Genomic DNA, 23,753 nt, shown 5'->3' with positions numbered 1-23,753 from the left:
CCATATATTACCGCTTGAGGTGGTCGAGCAGGAAGAGGAAGGTCACCAGGTTGGCCTCCGGTAGAGACAGCAGCAGGTTCAGCATGCAGCTCTCCTTCGCCTCCCTGTCAGACAGCGCTGAGGGACAAAAACACACAAGTCAGGTCTAGAATCATGTCTGACAAGTCCTGACAAGTCAAATCCCTAGTACATGCATTTGTCACCACCCGCTTGGACTACTGCAATGGTGTCCTGTTCGGGGTTCCCAACAAAACCCTGGACAGGCTCCAGTATGTCCAAAACTGTGCTGCTAGGGTACTCACACACACAAAGCCGTGGCAGCACATCACTCCCACCCTCATCCACCTACACTGGTTGCCGGTCAAGTCCCGTATATCTTACAAAGTACTCCTCCTTACCTACAAGTCCCTCCATGCCCTTGCCCCCCAGTACCTATCGGACATCCTTCACCCACATGCCCCACCCCGGAACCTGCGGTCCTCAGCCTCTGGCCTGCTTACCACCCCCTGCACCAAACTGCGCCCTCAAGTCCCATCTGTTTGCCAAGGCTTTCGGCCCCTAATCGATCTGTTGTTTTGTCTGTCTGACGTCTGACTTTTGTTTTGTTATGTTTGTTTTTGCCCTATTACTGTAAAGCGACCTTGGGTCCCTTGAAAGGCGCTATATAAATGCAAGCTATTATTATTATTATTAAATGTGAAAGTCTGGATTTAACAAGTCCCAAGTCAAGTCCCAAGTAAAGACAGGCAAGTCCGAAAACCAAAAGTCTAAGCAGTCAAGTGTCAAGTCAAAACCAACCAATCTCAAGTCAAGTTCCAAGTCAAGACAGGGAAGTCCCGAAACCAAATGCCAATTCAAGTCTTCACCAGTCGAGACTAACAAACCCAACAAACCCAGAGTCAAAAGTGACAAATAACTATTCAAGGCATGTTCCAAGTCAAGACCGACAAATCAAGTTCCCAGTAAAGACAGAAAAGACCAAAGTCACATTTCAAGTCAAGAATGACTCGTGCTGATTCTAAACTAACAAATCCCAAGTGAAGTTCCAAGTCAAGACCCAAATTGAAATGAATACGTTTAAAGTCAAATCCCAAGTCAAGGCAGCAAAGTCCTGTAACCAAAGGCCAAGTCCAGTCGTTACAAATCAAAAACGGACTAATTCTCAAGTCAAGTCCCAAGTCAAATACGTACAAGTTTAAAGCCAAGTCCCCGGTCAAAACTGATGAGTCATATTTTCGTTACAAATTTAAAAAAAAACTAATCCTCAAGTCAAGTCCCAAGTCGAAACGTACAGGTTTAAAGTCAAGTCCCCGGTCAAGACTGATGAGTCACATTTCCTGTCCAAAGTATTGTCGAGTCCCAAGTCAAAACGTACAAGTCCGAGTCAAGTTCCAAGTCATGTAAACTGGATAATAATGAAGTGTTGACTGACCGATGCCTCCAGCGAAGTTTGGGTACATTTCGTCGGTGAACAGCGGCTCCGGCAGCTCTCTGAAATACAGCTTCAGAGTTCCAGCGATGGCGTTCACGTCCATCTCCCTCATCATGAGAGACACGTCTCTGTTGTCTGCGGGGAAGTTGAGACAACAGTTACTAAACGAAAGGCCAGCACTCTTGAATCCTTTAAAAGATCTCTCAAACTCACTTATTCACTCTAGCTTTCAAACTCTTACTCACACTTGGATTAGGAGTATACTGTTTATGTTTTTTAGTTTTCTTTGTACTGTTTCTGTTCCTGATTTTATGGAAAGCGTCTTTGAGCACCATGAAAAGCGCTATAAAAATCCAACGTATTATTATTATTATTATAATAATAAACACCACATTTGTCTACAGGTATATATCTCTTTTTCATTAGTATAAATTATCAGCAGAGGTGGGAAGTAGTGGAGTACAAATACTTTGTTACTGTACTTAAGTAAATGTTTCTGGTATCAGTACTTTACTCCACTACTTATTTTTCTGACTTTTTACTTTTACTTCTTACATTTTGAACCCAAATACCTGTACTTTCTACTTCTTACATTTTGAACACAAATACCTGAACTTTCTACTTCTTACATTTTCCAAACAGGCTGGTTCCTTTAGTTTGAATGTGTGTTTGGTGGCGTGATCATTATTATTTAGAGTCATTGCGTGCCTATTGATTTGAACACGATCCGTGTATCCATCATTTCCTGGTCTTCTCTAAAGAAGAGGGACCAATGAAAACGTTGTTATGTTGCTGTTGTTCAGCATGGAAACATTCATTAGCTAACCCTAACCCTTTTTTGCAAAATACCAAACAGATCATGCATTTTAGCCATGCCTCATTTTGCTCAATTTGACATTTTTTTAGCTCTGTGTTGGTAAGGGCAGATAAGGGCAGAACAGCACCATCTACAGGCCTGGCATATGTACTACAGCGTCTCCAGCGCTTTCGAACGGCAATGGCCGTGGCTGTCTCCTCCTGATTGGTGGAGTTGGCCCAATAGCCGTAGCGCCACCGTCCTGACGTCAGGACAGTGTTCAAATCTGGATCAGTTTTGATCAGATCCGTTGCAGCCCCTTTTTTAGAGATTTGGGTATGGAGGAAAATAGAGAGGGTTGTGTTTTCTGACACTTGGTGAGTTCCCTGGAACACCGGGGACACATATTCATGTATAAAAGACGTACAAAAGTGCATTTTGCATGATAGGTCCCCTTTAAGTACATTTCGAAGCCCATACTTCTTTACTTTGACTTGAGTAAAGAAGTTTAGTCAGTACTTCTACTTTTACCAGAGTATTTTTAAACACGAGTATCTGTACTTCTACTTGAGTAAAGGATGTGTGTACTTTTGCCATCTCTGGTTATCAGTTTGAACTCACTTGAATCAAATGCTGCCTTCAGGGCCTGGATGTCCGTTGCGACGCCAGAGACTCTGTAGATTCCCACCTCGTCCATCCCTCGCCTCTCGATCTCCTCCACACACTGCCTCACGATGAGAGGAACCTTCGAGCGCTCTCGCCTGGTGAGGAGTGACACAGAAACATGTTTTAAAAAGGGAATAAGGGGCTTGTGATAGATTGAATATACGCCATGTACAGTATGGTGGCTTGTAGTAGTACATGACTATCATAAAAAGAACGATCTCCTGGGAGAGTCTGACTTCAAAATAAAGTTGACAAATAACTTCAAAATCAAATCAAACAATAACTGAAAAATAAGAGCGACTGATAACTGATTTCAAAATAAAAGTGCTCAAGAACTGACTTCAAAATAAAAGTGACCAAGAACTAACTTCACAATAAGAGCGACCAAGAACTGACTTCAAAATAAAAGTGACCAAGAACTGATTTCAAAATAAGAGCGATGAAGTAAACCTTCAAAATAAGAGCGACCAAGAACTAACTTCACAATAAGAGCTCCCAAGAACTGACATCAAAATAAGAGCGATCAAGAACTAACTTCACAATAAGAGCGACCAAGAACTGACTTCAAAATAAAAGTTACCAAGAACTGACTTCAAAATAAGAGCGATCAAGAACTAACTTCAAAATAAGAGCTACCAAGAACTGACTTCAAAATAAGAGCTACCAAGAATTGACTTCAAAATAAAAGCATCCAAGAACTGACTTCTAAATAAGAGAAACTAAGTCAACCTTCAAAATAAGAGCTACCAAGAACTGACTTCAAAATAAGAGCGATCAAGAACTAACTTCACAATAAGAGCTACCAAGAACTGACTTCAAAATAAGAGCTACCAAGAACTGACTTCAAAATAAGAGCGATCAAGAACTAACTTCAAAATAAGAGCGACCAAGAATTGACTTCAAAATAAGAGCTACCAAGAATTGACTTCAAAATAAGAGCTACCAAGAACTGACTTCACAATAAGAGTGATCAAGAACTAACTTCACAATAAGAGCGATCAAGAATTGACTTCAAAATAAGAGCGATCAAGAACTAACTTCACAATAAGAGCGACCAAGAATTGACTTCAAAATAAAAGCATCCAAGAACTGACTTCTAAATAAGAGAAACTAAGTCAACCTTCAAAATAAGAGCTACCAAGAACTGACTTCAAAATAAGAGCGACCAAGAACTAACTTCAGAATAAAAGCATCCTTTCCCTGAACATTTCGTGCAATCCTACATTCATTCAATAAGTCAGTCAGCCTAAAAATAATTTAATTAAATAAATGAATAGGAATGATCGTTTAGATTGATGGGATAATGGGTAAAGTAGTGAATAGATGAAACAATACAAACTGAAACTCACTTAGTAACGACGTTGATCTTCACTCCGAAGACACCTGACTGTTTTCTCGAAGGCATTCTCTTCAGACTGAACTCTCTGCTGGTGAACTTCATCGAGAGCTTCACCTCCACCTGAAACGAGAAGAGAAACCTTTATTATGGAGGAACATGTCAGCTGAGAAACAGAAGCATGTGTAGCTTCTGCTCAGCTGAACACTCTACAAACAACTCTACAACTCTACAAACAATCATAACATCAGTATATTATCATATTTGTATTGAGAATAAAAGGTAATTTTATATTATATATAATTTATTTATATTTTATACCACTTTTGCAATAATAAATACTCAAAATATTTGAATTATTTAACACTTTAATGACTAAATTAGGTGCAAAATTGCCTCTTAATGTCATCGTATTTCTTTCCCTTTACTTTCCCCTTAACCTCCATAAAGGCCGCTGAAAACCGGAAGCCAATTTTTGTTAATTATTTGCAAAAAGGGAAACTCAGATGGTTTCCTTTAGCTTTCCCTGACTTTTCTCTAGCTTTCCCTTAGCCTTCCCTTAACTTTCCCTTAGCTTTCCCTTAGCTTTCCTTTAACTTTCCCTTAGCTTTCCTTTAACTTTCCCTTAGCTTTCCCTTAGCTTTCCTTTAACTTTCCCTTAGCTTTCCCTTAGCTTTCCTTTAACTTTCCCGTAGCTTTCCTTTAACTTTCCCTTAGCTTTCCTTTAACTTTCCCTTAGCTTTCCTTTAACTTCCCCTTAGCTTTCCCTTAATCTTCCTTTATCTTTCCCTGACTTTTCTCTAGCTTTCCTTTAGCCTTCCCTCAACCTTCCTTTAACTTTCCCTTAGCTTTCCTTTAACTTTCCCTTAGCTTTCCTTTAACTTTCCCTTAGCTTTCCTTTAACGTCCCCTTAGCTTTTCCTTAACCTTCCTTTATCTTTAGCTTTCCCTTAGCTTTAACCTCACTCACCCTCCTTTTACACGGTCACTTAAAAAAACAAACCTTACCCCATTCATGCCGATGACCGCCCTCTGCCAGTCTTTGTTTTGCAACGTCTGAGGATCCAGCTGAAAAATAAAACAAGAGACAAATTACATTTCAAGTTTAACTAATGTCGATCCTCTTCAGACATATTGTGCCAGGTAAGGGTTTCCTGCTCCATGCTCTCCCTCAGCCTCACATAAACATAAAGTCCATATGGCCGGGTGTGTCAGATCTATTTTAGTAACCGGACTAATACCAAACTGTCAGCCTGTCTTCAGAGTGATCAGGCATGAGAACCGTGATACCATCATGTAGTCGCTGAGCACTGACCAACATGGCAGATGTCTTTTCAACCTTAAACAAACATCAAATCTCATTCCCGAGATACTTTGTTTAGTGAAAATTAGGTTTCTTATGTTATATTTTCAATGAAAATAAATAGAGGTAGTACAATGTGGCTTTCAACACTAAAGGAATACATCCCAACAGATATTAAACACAGTGTATACCAGAAATAGTTTTTTGAACATTGCTAGAAAATAAGAGGAAGCGAAAACAAGATTCTCCTTATGAGACACTGGTGGATATGGTAAAAAAAAAATAAAGCAATAGATATCATAATAACACTTTGCCAGTTGATTACTGACAGTGGGACAATATGTTTTTATATTACAAGTTTTATTAAGTTATTTGTTAAAAATCTCAAATGAGGCAATTTCTTATTAGAAATGCGCCAAATGGCATCGATACCTAAATGGAAATGTGAGCATTAAAATAAATTAACTAACAGATATCACCATGAAACTTCCCCACTTCCTTACTGACATTAACACAATAACTTTTTATATTGCAAGTTTTCTTAAATATTGTGTTTGAATATGCAAATGAGGCAAATTGTAATGCTAACTTCTGGTGAATTAAGGAGAAATCGACAGACACAGATAGACAAAGTAAGTAAAATATACTCCTTAATGTGGATTTCGTATGTTTTCTCTCACTGGTCTGAAAGAAGATATATTATGGAAGTCAAATAGCCTGAAATCAGTTGCAGCATCCTTTCCAACGAGCTCTCCTGGCTCTTTACCTTGGGTCTGATCAGTCTGTTGCGGACTCTTTCCCACAGACGGGCCCCTGTGCTCTGGGTTTTCCTCGGAGTCGAGTCTACTTCTTCCTCTTGCCCAATACAAGCATCAACAACACTCTCATCCTCATTAGGATTACTCTCACTCATACTTCCTCAACTCTTAAACTGTCACTTTTGCTGAATTATAGCAAAACAAAGCGCTGTTCCTCAGATAGCACCAAAGTAATTCCCTCTTCTTCACATCTCCTTTAATGATCTCGATGATCTTCTTTGACGCCGCTCTGCAGAATCTCTACAAATCTTCCGGTCATCTCCACGTCTCGGCATTGTTTTCCTCCGTTCTTTCCAGTGAGATAAGAACAAAGAGAGCCATGCAGGCTGCTGACCACGCTGGGTTGTTCTACTTCCCTGCTGGATTTGTGGGATTAACTCCTGAGAATCCCCTCCTACCCTCATTAACGTCGAGCGGCTGCCAATGAGAGGAGAGCCGGACGCTAATCTAAACTCAGGTAGCATGAACAGGATTAGTTAACTCTAACACCAGGCTTAGTCACATCTGAGACAATATTCAGTCATCTTTTATTTTCTCACAGAGCAGGTTTTAAGGTACTAATACAATCAGCACAGTACAGGTTATTCCATATTATTTGAGTTTAATTGAAGTACATATGTTTCGTTATGTTATTAAAGTATATCTTGGATTTTCCAGCTGTCACATCTCTTTGTAACTAAAATATGTTGCTTTCATCCAATTCTTGATTCCAATTCATTCCAATTATTTAAAGAAAGCAAACAAATATAGAATTTTTTTAAACAAATAATTGTTTTATTTATATATTTTAATCCATATATATTTTGTATAGAATTTCAAATATTTTAATTATATGTATTTATTTAATTTATTATATTTTTCATATTTTAAATTAGACTTTTTAACTATTGTTATTGTTTTCCGTTTAAAATTGTATTATACATATTTTCATATTTTGTATTAATATTATTTGTCTAATTTGTATACGTTAAAACTATTATTATACATTTTTCTAAAATTGAATTGCTTTTGTATTTCCTTAATTATTCTTCTAAAACAATGTTATGATATTTAATAATAATAATTTCTTACTTATTCCTATTTCTTTTGCATTAGTTTTATAATTAATATTGTTCTTATGTTTGTTTAAATAGTATTTAACATAGTCTTTTTTATTTTCATGTTTTAAAACGGTTATATTTTCATGTGTGTTAATTCCTATACAGCGTCACCTAACAGTAACACTTATTTGTTGTGTCATGTTGTCATTCCTCAGACCCTAAGCCCCCTCAAAGGTAAAAACAGTCTCCATTATGCTGATCCAAACACCAACAAAACAACAAAAGGACCAACGTGACCCCACAGGTCATGAAGGGGAAATCCCTGACAGTTTCTCCAGGTTTCTGAGTGACTGTCCAGCAGAGAGAGGGTTTCTCTGGCTGATCAAAGAGCATCTCTCCCCCTCTGTCTAAAAACACTAATCCTCCATCACAACTCCATCAGGGGCCTCATGCTGAAGGGCCCTAAGGGAGGCCTGTTTCTCCTGAGGGTCAGTGAACGCGTCACAGTTGACAGGCAGTCGTTGTGACTTGTGGCTGTGAGTGAGTGAGAGAGTGTCGTTCTGATCGGATAGGAGTTGGGATAGAGGTGTGTGTGTGTGTGTGTGTGTGTGTGTGTGTGTGTGTGTGTGTGTGTGTGTGTGTGTGTGTGTGTGTGTGTGTGTGTGTGTGTGTGTGTGTGTGTGTGTGTGTGAGATAGTGACAAGTGACTTAGTTCTTTGTCGTTTTTTATTGACTTTAAAATTAGTTTTCAGGTCTAATTTTAAAGTTTGGATTCTGAGAAAAAAGTCAGATTTCTTCTTATAATTATTTTTACAAAATTAGTTTTGACTAATTACATTGATTTGATTTCTGACTTCAAATGATTGATTTGACAAATAATTTAAATTGTGTTATAAGAGTTCAACTCTAATTTATTTCTCCCGTTGTATGAATAGAGAACCGCAGTGACGCGTCCTAAAACCCGGAAGTAAACTTCTTCCGGTTCCTTCGTCAAAAACGCAATACAATTTCTCCATAGGATTTTGGAAAATAGCTTGAAATAAGGTTTGTGGTTGAGACACATTTAAGAGACGGATCACGTTTTGTTCAGCCGGATAATATCCACATGTCTACCCATCTCTGATTTTTTCGAATCATAAATCTATCGATTAGATTTATGATTAGAAAATTATAAAAGTAGGGTACATGTGGATATTATCCGGCGTTTTTGTCGAAGGAAGCGGAAGAAGTTTACTTCCGGGTTTTAGGACGCGTCACTGCGGTTCTCTATAGGATTCATAAGGGGTAAATAATTAGTGTCAGAATATAGAAAAAATAGCCAGAATGTGTTTAAAAGTTATTGTATTTTTATGTGCGTTCCTCAACAATCCAGTCCTGTTGATCAGGCTCAAATCAGTTGAATGAAGGAGGTGTGGTAAAGTATATCCCTAAAACACGATGAATCATTTCCCGCCCGTACCTTTATTTGCCCCTTGGCCATGATCCTGTCGGTGACCTCCGCCTCCTCTTTGCTCTGCCGGCAGCACTTCTCGTAGCAGAGCAGCCTCACCGTCTGAGAGCCCTCCAGCTCGATCTCAAACTCCTTCAAACGGGAAATAAAAACATGTTACTGCAGGTTCCAGACCGGTGCACAACAAAGGACTTTCATTTGAACCACTGGACGGTTTGACTGAGCGTCCATGGGCCTTAAAATGGTAATATGCATTTAACATCTATAGGGAACATTGTCCTTTAATACCTTTCCAAAAGGAATACTTGACCCACAAAATGACAGTTTGTATATCAATTACTCTCCCCGTGTTACCTTGAATTCTTGAAGATAACTTAGTTTTTCTCACAAGATTCAAATCACAGAGAAGATTCATGATGAATTGAAGCAAATGGGGGCCATGTTTAAATAAAAAGTATATCAAAACATCCAATTCTGCAGTATGATCCAAGTCTCATTTATCCAGTCGTATTCTCACTACTCTACAAAAAACATGCATTTTCTCTTAAAACGTCTGTATTTAAAACACGTCTGCACAAATAGTCTCAAACTTGTGAACGCACTTCACGTCCAAAGTGTTTGTAATAGTGCAGTTTTAGTAAGAGAGTCTCAGATTGCACTGTACAATTTATTTGTATTTAAACCCTGCCCCCATTTACCCCATTCATCAAGAGTACTCCACCAAAAACATGACTTAAAAAAAAGAAATGCCATATTTAAATTGTTTACGAGAAGTGCCTGCACAAGTGTAACACTATTTAGTGGTTTAAAGAGTAAAGTTTTAACGGAAAATGCATGTTTTCTGTAAAGTAGTGATCAGACGACTCGATATTTGAGACTTGGTGAAAACTGCACGAGTTTTTAAGTAAATATTTATATAGACACGGACAGATTTTCCTCAATACTTTTCTTTGTTATAGATTCTTCTACAAGATCAAGTTTTCTTCAAGAGTTTAAGGTGACCTGAGGTGAGTGCTTGATATACAGATGGTGAAGTACTCCTTTAAGGACACACAGTGGTGGATCCTGATCTCCACTCTCTCCGCTGTGTGCACTCACCTCGTTCCAGTTGGGCTCCGTCGAGTCTCTGTAGACGCGGGTCTTGGCTTTGTTGACAAAGTATCCGAAGGAATCCACCTCCAGAGAGCAGTACAGGTCTGGTGGGGGCAAGCAGAGGCAGTTTTAAACATCCGAACAATAAAACCCGCTGACAGCTTTCAAACACATATATTTAAAACAAAAACTGTCCTTTCACATTAATATGTCTAAGTTTTAAATAGTTATATCTTATCACTTTATTCTGCGTGTCTTATTTGAAATGATACCAACAAAATAAACCATTTGCACAACAAGCAATATCCTGTAAAAATAAAAATATTCTGCATTTCTGAGGCCAACAGTTAAATAAAAACAGCTGCAAGACTGAAGGCTGTTTACACACAGCAGACAGAGAGGTTCCTGTAGTGTGTTCAATAGGTTTTAGTGCATGTAAATGGTCTGGAAAGTAGAGACACTACATACTGATATACACCTGAACATCAGCAGGAGAGGACTCTTTAAAGTAGAGACACTACATACTGATATACACCTGAACATCAGCAGGAGAGGACTCTTTAAAGTAGAGACACTACATACTGATATACACCTGAACATCAGCAGGAGAGGACTCTTTAAAGTAGAGACACTACATACTGATATACACCTGAACATCAGCAGGAGAGGACTCTTTAAAGTAGAGACACTACATACTGATATACACCTGAACATCAGCAGGAGAGGACTCTTTAAAGTAGAGACACTACATACTGATATACACCTGAACATCAGCAGGAGAGGACTCTTTAAAGTAGAGACACTACATACTGATATACACCTGAACATCAGCAGGAGAGGACTCTTTAAAGTAGAGACACTACATACTGATATACACCTGAACATCAGCAGGAGAGGACTCTTTAAAGTAGAGACACTACATACTGATATACACCTGAGAATTAGCATTATATGTCCTCTTTAAGAGAATCTCAAAATCAAACAAACCACTGATTGTTTCCTGGCTACCTTTTTGCGACAGTTAGTACAAAGTAGAGTTTGATCAGCGAAGATGATGTGAATCCATCTGCAAACTGTGGAATAATCTAGTAAAAACCAGGAGAATAAATAAGCCACTTACTCAAGCTCTGTTTCAGCCCCGATGCAGAGTGCACGATGACGTTCAGGAAGCCGTACAAACCGGAAGATTCATCATCTGTGGAGGAGGGGGGGGATTCATATCAGGATGAGATACAAACCTGCAGGTACAGTTTGTCAACAGAACAATACATTATGAGTGGTACCTTCTTTATTCATGGTCATTGGGATGGAGTGCACCGTCTGCAGCTTCACACACGAGTTGGTGAGCATCTGCAGCTCCAGGGAGGTCAGGGAGAAGCTCTTAAAACCTGCAGGACACAAGGGAGGTAGATACAAGTTTATACAACAGTTTCATGCAAATATGTCCTTATGGATGGAAATCAAAATGCCTGAGTTAAAGGTGGGGTAGGTAATTTTGGAGAAACCAGCTCGAGTGCGCTAGAATTTGAAAATACACGACCGGAGAAAATCTGCCACTTCCTTACAGAGCCCCTCCTCCAACACACACGAACGCGCACATGACCAATGAGGGCACGAGATAAGTTTGTGCACAGATGGAAGGCTGACAGGCAGGTAGGCCATCCAGTTATTTTAGCCGGGCCGGCTAAAATGATTGGTCGTGCTTTTTACAGTATTACGGCTTCCACAGATGACATTTTGTAATGGATTTTTTGTCAAAGCACTTAAGATATTCATTGCTATCGGGATGTTAAGAGCATTCCATGGAATATAACAAAGTGTATCTCGAGCCGGTTTCTCAAACTTACCTACCCCACCTTTAATTTCTATCTTTGCATAAAATACATGAGAAAATGATTTGATCAATTCATCAAGATATGGCAACTGCCCACCAGCTGAATGCCATCCAGTCGTTTTTAGTAGAGCTATTAAACTAAACTAAACACAACATGGACAACATAGACTTCTGTAATGCCATTATGTGGTTTATAACTTCAAGCAAGACACACCCTTATGACATTACAACTGATATGATATTAACACTGCGTCTCCGATAACTCACACTTCTTCTGCTGCTCTCGGACGATCTCCCTCCACTCGGCTCGCTCGTAGTCCGAGGAGATGAGGAACATGAAACCCTGGAAGACATTAAGAGAGGATTTAATGTGGTTTATTTGACTGCACACTCATGCTGTGGTGTCCCACTTCCTACCAGCAGAGGGCAGCAGACACCAAAGTTAGAAGTGATGGATCAAGATATTCCCATCGATGTTTTACAGGGATTAAACACCTTTGAATATCTCCCTCTGAAGGAGAGACACTATAGGCAAAAACACCTTCATGCACCTTCCATAACGTGTGCTCACCTTTCCGTTTCTGCTGGCCACTCTGAAGGCCATGGTGGGCGACATGAGGAGCAGCATAGACTCCTGCTCCGACAGCTTCTTCCTCAGGCGCTCCATCACCTTCACTCCTTTGGTGGTCCTCTGCAGAGCAACAAAACCAAGTTAATGTCATACAAGGTCTAATATTTTATTATTATTTTACAGTTTCATTATTTTATCAAGTGTATTTACTGTATAGTGTTATTTAATCATGTTTATTGATCCGTACAGACTCTAAAGCCCCCTGAGACAAATGTAATATTTATGATATTGGGCTATATATACATAATCTGATTTAATTTGACATGTCACAAACCATAAACTCCACCTTATATCTTGTGTTGGTGATGATTGCTTTCTCTGTGTTTGCTCACCTTCTCTCTCTGGATGTCGTTCTTGATCTGTGAGATTCTGATCTTCATGGCGTCGATCTCGTCCTCCGGCAGCAGCGGGACGGGCGTGGACTCGCAGTCCTCGATGTTCTGGAAGGTCAGGTCGGCCAGCGGGATGAACCACTTACAGTCGTACTGCTGCCCTTTGCTGGGGAAGAACAAGGTTTTAATATAAGGCTGAACGATTAATCAAATATGAATGCAGGAGTTTGGTTACCGCAATTAAATGGACATGATCCACGGCCCCTAATTCTTAATCTTAATCTGACTGTTTTTTTGTGTTTGTTTTACTCCTGCTTTTTCTGTAAAGCGACCTTGGGTCCCCTGAAAGGCGCTAAATAAATGTAACTTATTATTATGATCAACGAGTATATTAAAGTTTTGAAAATGTGTGTTAAAAAATGTGCAGATTTGCAAGAATTAAGCACAAAGGGAAAGCTGTAATCCATTTAATATAAATGTCAAATAAAAAGAATACAAAATAAATAATAATACTACAAAAAATAATAATAATAATAATAATGTTCTCAAAATTAAACAAAATCATGGAGCCCCAGTAAAATAAAAACATGTATTTAAATGTATATTTTTATTTATTTATATAAAAAAAATGTTTTTAATATTTTAAACTATTTTAAAAGCAGTGGCTCTTCCAGGTCACAGCCTCCCTCTCCCCCCCCCCCGGACCCCTCTCCAGACTCACCCGGCGGCCTGCTTCTTCAGCTTGGTGCAGAGCAGCAGGTCCGTGAACAAGAAGACGTGACGCAGCTTCCTGGATCCCTCCACCAGCTCCACCATGAAGCGATCCCTCAGCAGCTGACGGTGCTGCAGCAGGGAGAGAGGAGGCACGTCAGGTCACACGCAGTATCTAACTCCCAGATACACACCCAGAAATAATGATGTATTAACTAGGTAATACCAATACACCAGTGTGTATATTGTATTATAAAACGGATTAGTCAAATCAAGCAATCTGATTGGTTCTTAGCCGTGATATAATGAGCGTATATCACGGGTAGAATTGTAGTTACTTTTCACAACAAGTCAGTATCCCTCCGCGTCTGAGAAAAAGCTCCAGCTGTTACATTACGTCCGTTACGAAACTAACTAACTAACAAAGCTTAAGATGGAAACGTTTAAGGTTAACTTCGACCTCCGGGGTGGCCTCACTATGGAGGAGTGGATTGAGCAGTGCCTATCTCCAGAAAGCACCTAAACGACCTTAAATATACTGTAAGTGCTATGTATTATAGTACAATGTGCACATTTCTACTATAACTTCTTATGTTTAAATACATTTTTGTACTTTATTTTATCTTATATTTCACATTTTGCTTTCCTTTCTTGTTTATATAAATATCTTCTTTCTATTTTATTTATTTTATCTTATCTTACTTCTTACATTTAAATATTTGTATTTTGATCTTTTATTGCACAACCTTAGCTTAACATTCTTACTTATTTTTGTTTGTAAAAATATGTATTTTTTTTTAATTTTATTTGAAATGTAATGTTTTTTCGTTGGACAATTTATTTTCATTTGTTGTTTATATAGACATCTTTATTTTTTAAATATTTGTATTGTATATTCTTACTTTAACTTCTAATGTTTATATGTATATTTGTATTTTCATTTCATTTTATCTTTTTATTGCATTTTTATTTTATTCTAAAATGGAGTAACTGACAAAACCACATTTTTCTCGAGATGCTTTTTAAAAAAAAATCTTAATTTCTCGGTTGTTTTAACCCATGAAATCCCCATTTCACTGAACCAAAAGCAAACACTAAGAATTGCTGAAAGCACAGAAGCTCTTTGAGGTTTTAAAATGTAAACTGCTTTAATTTGAAGTTCACAAACAATTATTTTTGTGCTGATGTTTGTGCGTGCTTATGAGTTATTTGAAAGCCTCTGGTGTGAAACTGCAGTCAGATGAATGCTACCATACCACATGGAGGAAGTAAACTAAATAACTGCAAACAATAAATCATTTGTGATCAAACTAAAACCAGGCAGTAGGCGTTTATTCAACTTGCAGCATCTGACATAACGATGCATGTTAGCATCCCGTTAGCATTTAGCATGCCTGTGACTCTCATTTTTCATGTTGTCCTTCATTTAGCAATAGTTTTTCCTCCCTTTCCTCCAATAATGGATGTCTGTGGCCTGTAATCCTGGTTGATCCGAGCTGCCTGAGGGTGGAAACATGTGATGACATGAGCTCATCCTGCAGCAGCGTGCAGATCAATTCCCCCCCCGCCTTTTGACCTCAGGCTGTTTACAGTGACACTGAACACATGTGAGCCCAACCAGTGTGACAAAACAACAAGGAAATCACTGCAGTGTGGCGTCCCCTTCTCTGTTTTCTGAACACAAACACTGGCCCCCGATCCTGTTCAGCACTGTCCTGGTTTCACTCTGCAGGGTGTCATCATAGACTGTATATATAAAGGGTGTCATCTGCTTATTGTGCTGTGAAACCAGCATGACCACGAATATATAGTCAATCATCCAATAGGAAACAAGCTGTAACTGCACAGTATCAGTGGTGGAAGAAATACAATTTTGTTCTATGCCAATAGTAGTTGAGAAGCAATACTAAAATGTGTCGTGCATTCAAAATCTTACTTCACCAAAAGTACATAAGTGTTGGCATCAAAATAAACCTACATTACTAAAAGTTTAAGTACTTGTTGTGCGTAATGGCCCATATCAGAATCATATATATTAACCCTTAAATGGGCAAGTACATTAATTTACTGATGTTTGTTATATTACACCCCAGTACACTGTCTTTACACCCATAATAATGAACCATTAATACACCTTTATTACACTTTTATGACTTCATGTTACACATTTATACACCCATTTTAGACCCATATTACACTGTAATTAAACAGTTAATAAAAAACAGTTATTACACTGTTATTACACCCATATAACTCCGTAATTTCAACCATGTTACACCCGTATTAAACCCTTACAACACCTGTATTACAGTGTTATGACACCCATGTTACACATTAATACACCCATTTTAGACCCATATTACACTGTAATTACACAGTTATTACGCTGTTATTAAACTGTTATTACACTGTTATTAAACAACAGTTATTACACCCATATAACTCCGTAATTTCACCCATTTTACACATGAATACCCCTATTTTAGACCCACATGAGACCCATATTACACTGTTATTAAACAGTTATAACACCGTTATTACACTGTTATTGCACCCATATTGCACATGGACACAGTCTGTCAAATGACTGTTTCACCTAGAATACAGAAACCATTTGAGGGTTAAATCACTGGATTATAAGTATTGATTGCACTTAAGTACTTGAGTAAATGAACTTCATTACATTACCACTTTGCACTACTGGTAAGTGCTTTGTTTTTTTCTTACGTACTAAAATAAGACACTGAGCTAACTCTGAACAAACTGGTTGAAATGCTTGTGGTAATTACAAGGAAAACATCAACAATGGGTGCAAATGTGTTCACATCCACCGACAACTCCCTGTTTCAGACCGGCTGCCATGTGCTGGCATGTTCTCTGTTACTCTCCTGACTTCCCATTTATATATAAAGGAACTTTCCCTTTGATTTCATATCCCAGGGCCAGTTCCAGGGAATAGAGAGGAAGTTCTCAGACAGGTCATCTGAATCAGAGCCTTACAAAGGTTGTGTTTTAGGGGGGTCAGGAAACGTGGGTAATTCAGTACACACCCACCCAGAAGGCTAGTGAGACAGACAGTTTGATAAGCCAAGCTGCAGGTCATTTCTGGGAAGCAGAGGTGGGAGGAGTACTCAGATCTTGAGTAAAAGTAGAAGTACTCAGATCTTGAGTAAAAGTAGAAGTACTCAGATCTTGACTAAAAGTAGAAGTACTCAGATTTTGAGTAAAAGTAGAAGTACTCAGATCTTGACTAAAAGTAGAAGTACTCAGATCTGGTACTTGAGTAAAAGTAGAAGTACCAGAGTGTAGGAATACTCTTGTTACAGTAAAAGTCCTGCATTCAAAATGTTACTCAAGTAAAAATAGAAAAGTGTTATCATCAAAATATAGTTAAAGTACCAAAAGTAGTCATTGTGCAGATTGGACATTTCAGAATAATATATATGATATGTAGTCAGAGGTGGGAAGCAACTAAGTAAGTTTATTCAAGTACTGTACTTACATGTAAGTAGCATTTTGAGATACTTGTACTTTACTTGAGTATTTCCATTTGATGCTACCTTGTACTTCTACTCCACTACAATGAATACTTTTAGTTACTTCACAGATGTGGATGAATGATGTGAAATATAATCAAGTGTTAAATCAGACTTTAGTTCCACCTGGAGTGAATTCACAAGCTACCCTGCAGTATACAAAGTCATTCAAACTAGCTGCACCTTTACCAGCTTTGAGAACACTTTAATGATCAATCATTATAAAACACATCATAGATATTATTCTGAAATGGACCAATCTGCACAATGACTACTTTTACTGTCGCTACTTTAACTAGATTTGATGAGAATACTTTTCTACTTTTACACTTTTACTTGAGGAACATTTTGAATGCAGGGCTTTTACTGTAACAGAGTATTCCTACACTCTGGTACTTCTACTTTTACTCAAGTACAAGTTCTGAGTACTTCTACTTTTACTCAAGTACAGTATCTGAGTACTTCTCCCTCCTCTGCTGGTGAGACAGTCAGTTTGATACGCAAAGCTGTGGGTCATTTCTAGGAAGCAGAGTACATGCAACAGGGAAGGATGGGAGTGTGTGAGGAGTCGATCCCCAGGTTCATTCTCTCCGTTCTCCTCCAGTATGTTTGCTCTGCTTTGTCTCGAGCTTCCTCTCCAGCAGACGGGCTGAGGCGATGAGTCAGAAACGACTGACTCACAGCCCTGTTTTATTGCAGCTTCCAGACGCCTCGCAGCGTTTTACCAGCAACAGACAAGATATGACAGAAACTCCGGGGGCTGATGTGCGAGGCTGGATTTCACAATGCTGCTGTGATTTAACAAAATGTACAGCACTCGTTTATGAGTGTGTTTAATCCTCAAGTCCATATTAACAAGTGTCCTGTCAATCAAGAGCTTTAGTAACAAATTCAATCGTTGCATTTAGCCCAAAAAGAGGCAAAGAACAGACCAAAATATGTAACTTACTCAGTGGCAAGAGACAAATAATTATTTAAATCTCATTTGAGGTATAACTTGAATTACATATATGATGATTGTCAATGTAAAGGATATGTTTTGCACGTAAAGAGAACAGCTTCTGAACAAAACAATAACAAAAGACTGATGTTGTTGGTGTTGTGAAGCTTATATGATCATGGGAATTTTAACTTTCACCTAGTAGGATTCCTTCACTCTTCATTGTTCAGGATTATCCACAGAGGCTTCCTCCTCTCAGAAATAAGCGAACCAGGATATTAAAACGGGTAAAAACACTGAAAATAAAGTGGTTTCACATAAAAAGTCTGTGTTTTCTTTTAGTGGACCCAGGGGCTGGGGAGCTACGAGCTAAAGGTTAGCCTAGCTTGTTTCTCTGATAACCTCAGATCGAGACGTCACATGACTAAAACCCTACATCTGAGTTAAAAAGCACCAAGGTCTAAAAAGTGTGTGGTAAAAATGTGGCTGAAAATAGTATAAAAAGTATATTTATGACAGCTTCTAGCATGTTTAAAGAGGACACGTTGCCATTACAGGAGACCAGAGGAAATGCTAACTTCATTCAATTTAAAGTGGACCTATCATGCTATATTTGAATAATATAGTGTAGGACCATACCTATATAAGGCATATTTATACTTTTTTTTTTTCAAAATACCAAACAGATCATGCATTTTAGCCATGCCTCATTTTGCTCAATTTGACCATTTCTAGCTCTGTTTTTGCAAGGGCTGATTCTGTGAGAACAGCACCACCTACTGGCCTGGCATATGTACTACAGCGTCTCCAGCGCTTTCGAACGGCAATGGCCGTGGCTGTCTCCTCCTGATTGGTGGAGTTGGCCCAATAGCCGTAGTGCCACCGTCCTGACGTCAGGACAGTGTTCAAATCTGGATCAGTTTTTATCAGATCCGTTGCAGACCCTTTTTTTTAGAGATTTGGGTATGGAGGAAAATAGAGAGGGTTGTGTTTTCTGACACTTGGTGAGTTCCCTGGAACACCGGGGACACATATTCATGTAGAAAAGACGTACAAAAGTGCATTTTGCATGATAGGTCCCCTTTCATTAAATGTACACATGTCTCTAAAACTACACGTCTTGTTGTTTTGAGACATTTTAATGAGGAAATGGAGATATATTTGTATTTATTTATAAGAAGTATAGCTGGCACTATGGTATCTATTGACCATAATGTGTTTGCATTTGGTTTCATCGAGCCTGATGACATTTATTAGATGAAAGTGGATGTAATTTCCCCTATAGAGTATAAGTGAGTGTCCCACACTGACCTCTCCCTTCTGAACGGTCATGGACTGTCTCCTCGGGGTGATTTCTTCATTAATGCTGGACAGGAAGTTCTGAGAGATGCGCAGAGCGTCCTGCAGCAGAGTGTAGTCCGGGTGGCTGGAGGGGGTGTGCTTCAGGAGGTCCTGGAATATTAGAAAAACAAAACATGAAATCACCAAAAGTCTCTTCATGCAGTCAGGGTGTTGCTCCAGATTTGTGTCAACACTCACATGCAGAACGAGCGTGCTGCGCGTCACTCTGTCCACAGGTTTGTAGAGAAGAGCTGAGAAGGAGAAGGAGTCGATCAATCAATCACATCTTGTTTAGATACAAGTTACACGGCTACATTTGGGGCTTTACAATTTGAATAATACAGCATAAGACACCCTCATAGAAACCCCACGATTAATATTAAATGTTAGAAATCTCGGGGAGAGAAACACAGGACGTGTAGAAATTGAAAAAAAAATTACAAAATTAAAACATAGACAATATTAATGACAAAAGCATAATGTGAATGTATCTTTTTGAACATTAAAGCATGGAGACACTACATACTGATATACACCTGAACATCAGCAGGAGAGGACTCTTTAAAGTAGAGACTCTACATACTGATATACACCTGAACATCAGCAGGAGAGGACTCTTTAAAGTAGAGACACTACATACTGATATACACCTGAACATCAGCAGGAGAGGACTCTTTAAAGTAGAGACACTACATACTGATATACACCTGAACATCAGCAGGAGAGGACTCTTTAAAGTAGAGACACTACATACTGATATACACCTGAACATCAGCAGAATAGGGACTCTTTAAAGTAAAAGCAGGCCATTAACTTCACTCAGTACTCACTTTCCAGTGAATTTTTAGCCGCCTGGTCTTTGCAGTCCTTTGTGCTTTTGACCTTGAGATTCTGGCAAGGGAAGAGAAAAAACCCCCCTCATTAAATCACTGCCCCACAGCGCAATTAAAACAATCAGCGTGGCTATAAAGAGCTGCGTGGCTGTTCCTCTGCTGAGAAACTGCCCTGTCATCACTTCTCTCAGGCAGCTGTGCAACATCAAATGTTTTCCTGCTGGGATCACATACCTCAGATATCTCTGCAAACTGAGCGTTCGCCTGGCAGCATTTGTCCGCCGTCTCCACAGCGACCTTATAGTTATCCACAAAGGCCCGATAAACTCCCAGCTGACTCGCCTGCAGGGCACAGATTAGATTTAAACTCCTGAGCAGAGAGGATAGGTTTCACTCTGACTGCAGCTGTGCACTCTGCACGGACACGGTGTGCTTTAATACAGTATGATATGTGAGGAATTAAAGCAACTAAGTGTTATTCAATGAAGAGTGAGTGCATCTTCATCTTAAGATTTGATTAAGAAATGGATTTGGATTCAGCACACACAGTACAGGTGCTTTTTTTTTTAAAGAAAATGATTGCATTAAAAGCAGAGAAAAGTAAATAAATGCAAAGATTATTTAATCAGAACGAGAATAATGACAGAATATTATAATAATTGTAATCTTTCATGCAGAATATCAGAAAAAGCTGTTTTCGGCGTCTCAAATATGGAGACTTCCTGCTTTTCTCTGTTCTATGTCATATTAAAGTGAATATATTTGGGTTACTTACTGAAAAAAACGACATTTAAAAGACATCACTTTGGACTTTTGGGATAGACATTTTCTACATTTTTGACAATTTAAAGACCAACGGATGAATTGAGAAAACAGTCAGACGATGTCTTGATTTGATTGAACTCTATTAAAGTGTGTACAAGACTATGGAGTTGTTATACTTGAACACGTTGTATCCAGTGAGTGCAATAATGTAAACACACATTGACTAAAGGTAACAATTATTAATGCTAAACTAGCGTAAATAAACCATTTTTACCCCAAAGTTTTTAGTGTTTCTCCTGTTCACAAAATGAGGTAGGTATTTTGTGTAATCGTCTGCTTGACACACACTCTGATGTTGTTGTGTAGCATAACGGTTCATCATTAGCAATGTGTAGCTTCTTATTAAGAAACAAATCCTTATTATGAATAAATGTTTGGATGTATTTATAGTCTTAGGAGATAAAAATCTAATATCTTCCAGGAAAGAAAGTATTCTCTCCCGTAACGTCGATATATAAATCCATGAATGTGTGTGTTTCATAGTTTGTATCGCTCCCTGAGCTAGCTGTTATTCAGCGACCTCCTATGGAGCGTTTGGTTCTCTTAATGTGGTGAGCTTTTATCTGTCCGGGGGACGACTCCAGGCAGTCTGCTCACATGTGCACCGTAAGATCCCCCGAAGCATTACTAACAATCAAACACTGCCACCTTTTCCCCATGAAAGTCCCCTCGTTTAACTATTATTAATGATCGAGGCTTTTAAGAAGTGCTATAATTAGTTTCTGAAAGTTACTGACATGACGAATGGTGCTTCGTTTGATCTGAAGCCAACATACCGTTAAATAATGGGAGGTTATTTTCATCCAAAGGAGGTTTTAAATCAACTGTCATACCGTAACTACACCCTTATACTTATACTCAAGCTCCGAGTACTTCTCCCACCTCTGCTCACACTGCAGTTAAAAAAGTGTTTTAAATCAAAATGTTATCGCACATTTCTGTGTTATCAGTGAATCAGATACTCTGTGTTTCCCTTGCTCTCAGATTTCCTTGTTTACTCTTCAGACTGACAGTTTTCTGCTGCGTTCAAGTTCCAACAAATGAAGTGGAAAAACAGGTTTTTGTAGCTTTGGTTCTGCAACACTGCCATGACATGTTTTCCTCCATGATCATATGTCGTAGTTAATCCACCAGGGTTCAGGTTAAGGCAAAATAGAGTCAAGAATTGTCTCTCAATATGAAGTAGGAGACCAATTCTACTTGGATTTTTTTTCCGCTATCCTGACGCTGCCATTGGTCCCATTTCCCATGTCTTAGTCATTTCTAATTGATTGACAGATTAGTTTAGTTTAGTTTTTAGTTTTAGTTTAGTTTAGTTTATTTATTTTTTTCGAGTGTGTAAAACCAAAGAAAATACAAATGAAACAAAAGGTGATACAGACATGATACAGTACTATACAAATGAATGCAATAACAAAACGAAACATTTAATTAATAATTGAATAATCTGTAGTATCATTGTCTGATATCAATAAACAATAAACAACAAAGCTTTAGCTCATTACACGTCCGAAAAGGGGTCAGAAGAAGTTTACACTTATTTAAGTGTAAACTTCTTCTTCTTTTCTAATGACAATATACCAACAAAATGAATGATATGACTCATTAATAATATATGCACAGCCTCTTTGTATGATATTTGTCAAAAGGATAATAAAGTCAAAACATTTATTCCCATCCCAGTATTTTTTTAAAGCACTTTTATAAAATTAATTGACATTTTAATACCAATTAAAGCCTTCTTTTCTGTTTCTTTTAAGACTTTTAGAAATCCGCGAAAACCCTAAACTCAACCATTCAAAAATTATGATATTTGTCTTTTCTCTGCGGCAAGGATGATAATAATTGTTTAAGTATAATTTACAAAATATGAATGGAAGTACATGAAGGAATGGATTGCTTGGCCTGCTTGTGTTGACACGTGATTACAGGTATGAGATAACGTGGTGAAAAACAATTCTTCACATACTCAACTTGCAGATACAACGTTAACACTTTAGTTTCCTGAAGCTATCAAACATCTGATTGGCCTACCAGTTTCTGGAAGAGGTCGCCCACACAGTGCTGGTGGCTCCAGTCCTGCACGCGGGGCAGCAGCGCGTCAAAGAAGTCTTTGTGGATCTCATGAAGCTCGGGCACTTTGAAGAAGATGGTCTCTATCTGCTGGATGGTCAGCATCGGCTGGGACGTCGTGGCTGCAGCTCTCAGAGGCTTCATGGGCTGGAGAAACAAATCATTTAATGATAATATGTTTGTAGAAAGTAGATTTTACACAAACAACAAGGTTAAAACGACACAAAGCGAGAATTTAGGAGTTGTTTCCATAACAATCGTAACTGCGCCACTCCATTAGCACATTTCTTATTATGAAAAGGACATTTTTGTGTGCATGTCACAAGTAAAAGCAAGCCACCAGGAATTCAATTAATTAAACTTAGCTTCTGTTAATATACGATTGAAATCATTTCCAATGGTAAAAGGTTATACAGTCAATGCGCAATTAAGTTTCTGTTTTTTTTCTATGGGTCTCTGATTGTCTGTAGTAAGCAAATAGTTCAACCAGTGTGTGTGTGTGTGTGTGTGTGTGTGTGTGTGTGTGTGTGTGTGTGTGTGTGTGTGTGTGTGTGTGTGTGTGTGTGTGTGTGTGTGGGAGAGCGACACAAGCTTCTTGATACTATATCAAGTCCTCCCATTGCCCGCTCTGTGCAGAAATGTCCCTCGCGCTAAAGCGAGACACCACTTGTATGCGGCAAGGCTTAATTTTTTATTTTAAAACCTGTGGTTAAGATGTCATCCTCCTCCCTTATTTGTCAAGTTGAAATGTTAGCAGAATACTTA

General features: G+C 38.6%; 1 protein-coding gene across 1 annotated transcript in view; it reads right to left on the bottom strand.

Moving 5' to 3' along the window:
* Window positions 1-7: 7 nt before the first annotated feature.
* LOC117469150 (breakpoint cluster region protein-like) overlaps window positions 8-23,753 on the bottom strand; it is a 54,140-nt gene continuing 30,394 nt past the window's right edge. Inside the window, exons 8-25 of the mRNA XM_034113532.1 lie at window positions 22,950-23,135; window positions 20,325-20,432; window positions 20,088-20,148; window positions 19,456-19,508; window positions 19,228-19,368; window positions 13,451-13,572; window positions 12,730-12,895; window positions 12,338-12,457; window positions 12,034-12,109; window positions 11,216-11,320; window positions 11,053-11,127; window positions 9,939-10,036; window positions 8,850-8,972; window positions 5,238-5,297; window positions 4,244-4,353; window positions 2,850-2,989; window positions 1,433-1,567; window positions 8-117 (exon numbers count right to left, since the gene is read on the bottom strand). Coding sequence (XP_033969423.1) covers window positions 8-117; window positions 1,433-1,567; window positions 2,850-2,989; window positions 4,244-4,353; window positions 5,238-5,297; window positions 8,850-8,972; window positions 9,939-10,036; window positions 11,053-11,127; window positions 11,216-11,320; window positions 12,034-12,109; window positions 12,338-12,457; window positions 12,730-12,895; window positions 13,451-13,572; window positions 19,228-19,368; window positions 19,456-19,508; window positions 20,088-20,148; window positions 20,325-20,432; window positions 22,950-23,135 — 1,989 coding nt within the window. The remainder of the gene's footprint in view (window positions 118-1,432; window positions 1,568-2,849; window positions 2,990-4,243; window positions 4,354-5,237; window positions 5,298-8,849; window positions 8,973-9,938; window positions 10,037-11,052; window positions 11,128-11,215; window positions 11,321-12,033; window positions 12,110-12,337; window positions 12,458-12,729; window positions 12,896-13,450; window positions 13,573-19,227; window positions 19,369-19,455; window positions 19,509-20,087; window positions 20,149-20,324; window positions 20,433-22,949; window positions 23,136-23,753) is intronic.

The sequence above is a fragment of the Trematomus bernacchii genome, unplaced genomic scaffold (genome assembly GCF_902827165.1).
Source record: "Trematomus bernacchii unplaced genomic scaffold, fTreBer1.1, whole genome shotgun sequence".
NCBI classification, from domain to species: Eukaryota; Metazoa; Chordata; class Actinopteri; order Perciformes; family Nototheniidae; genus Trematomus; species Trematomus bernacchii.
Note: the sequence above shows the minus strand (reverse complement) of the source record. Positions and strands in the feature narration are given on the sequence as shown.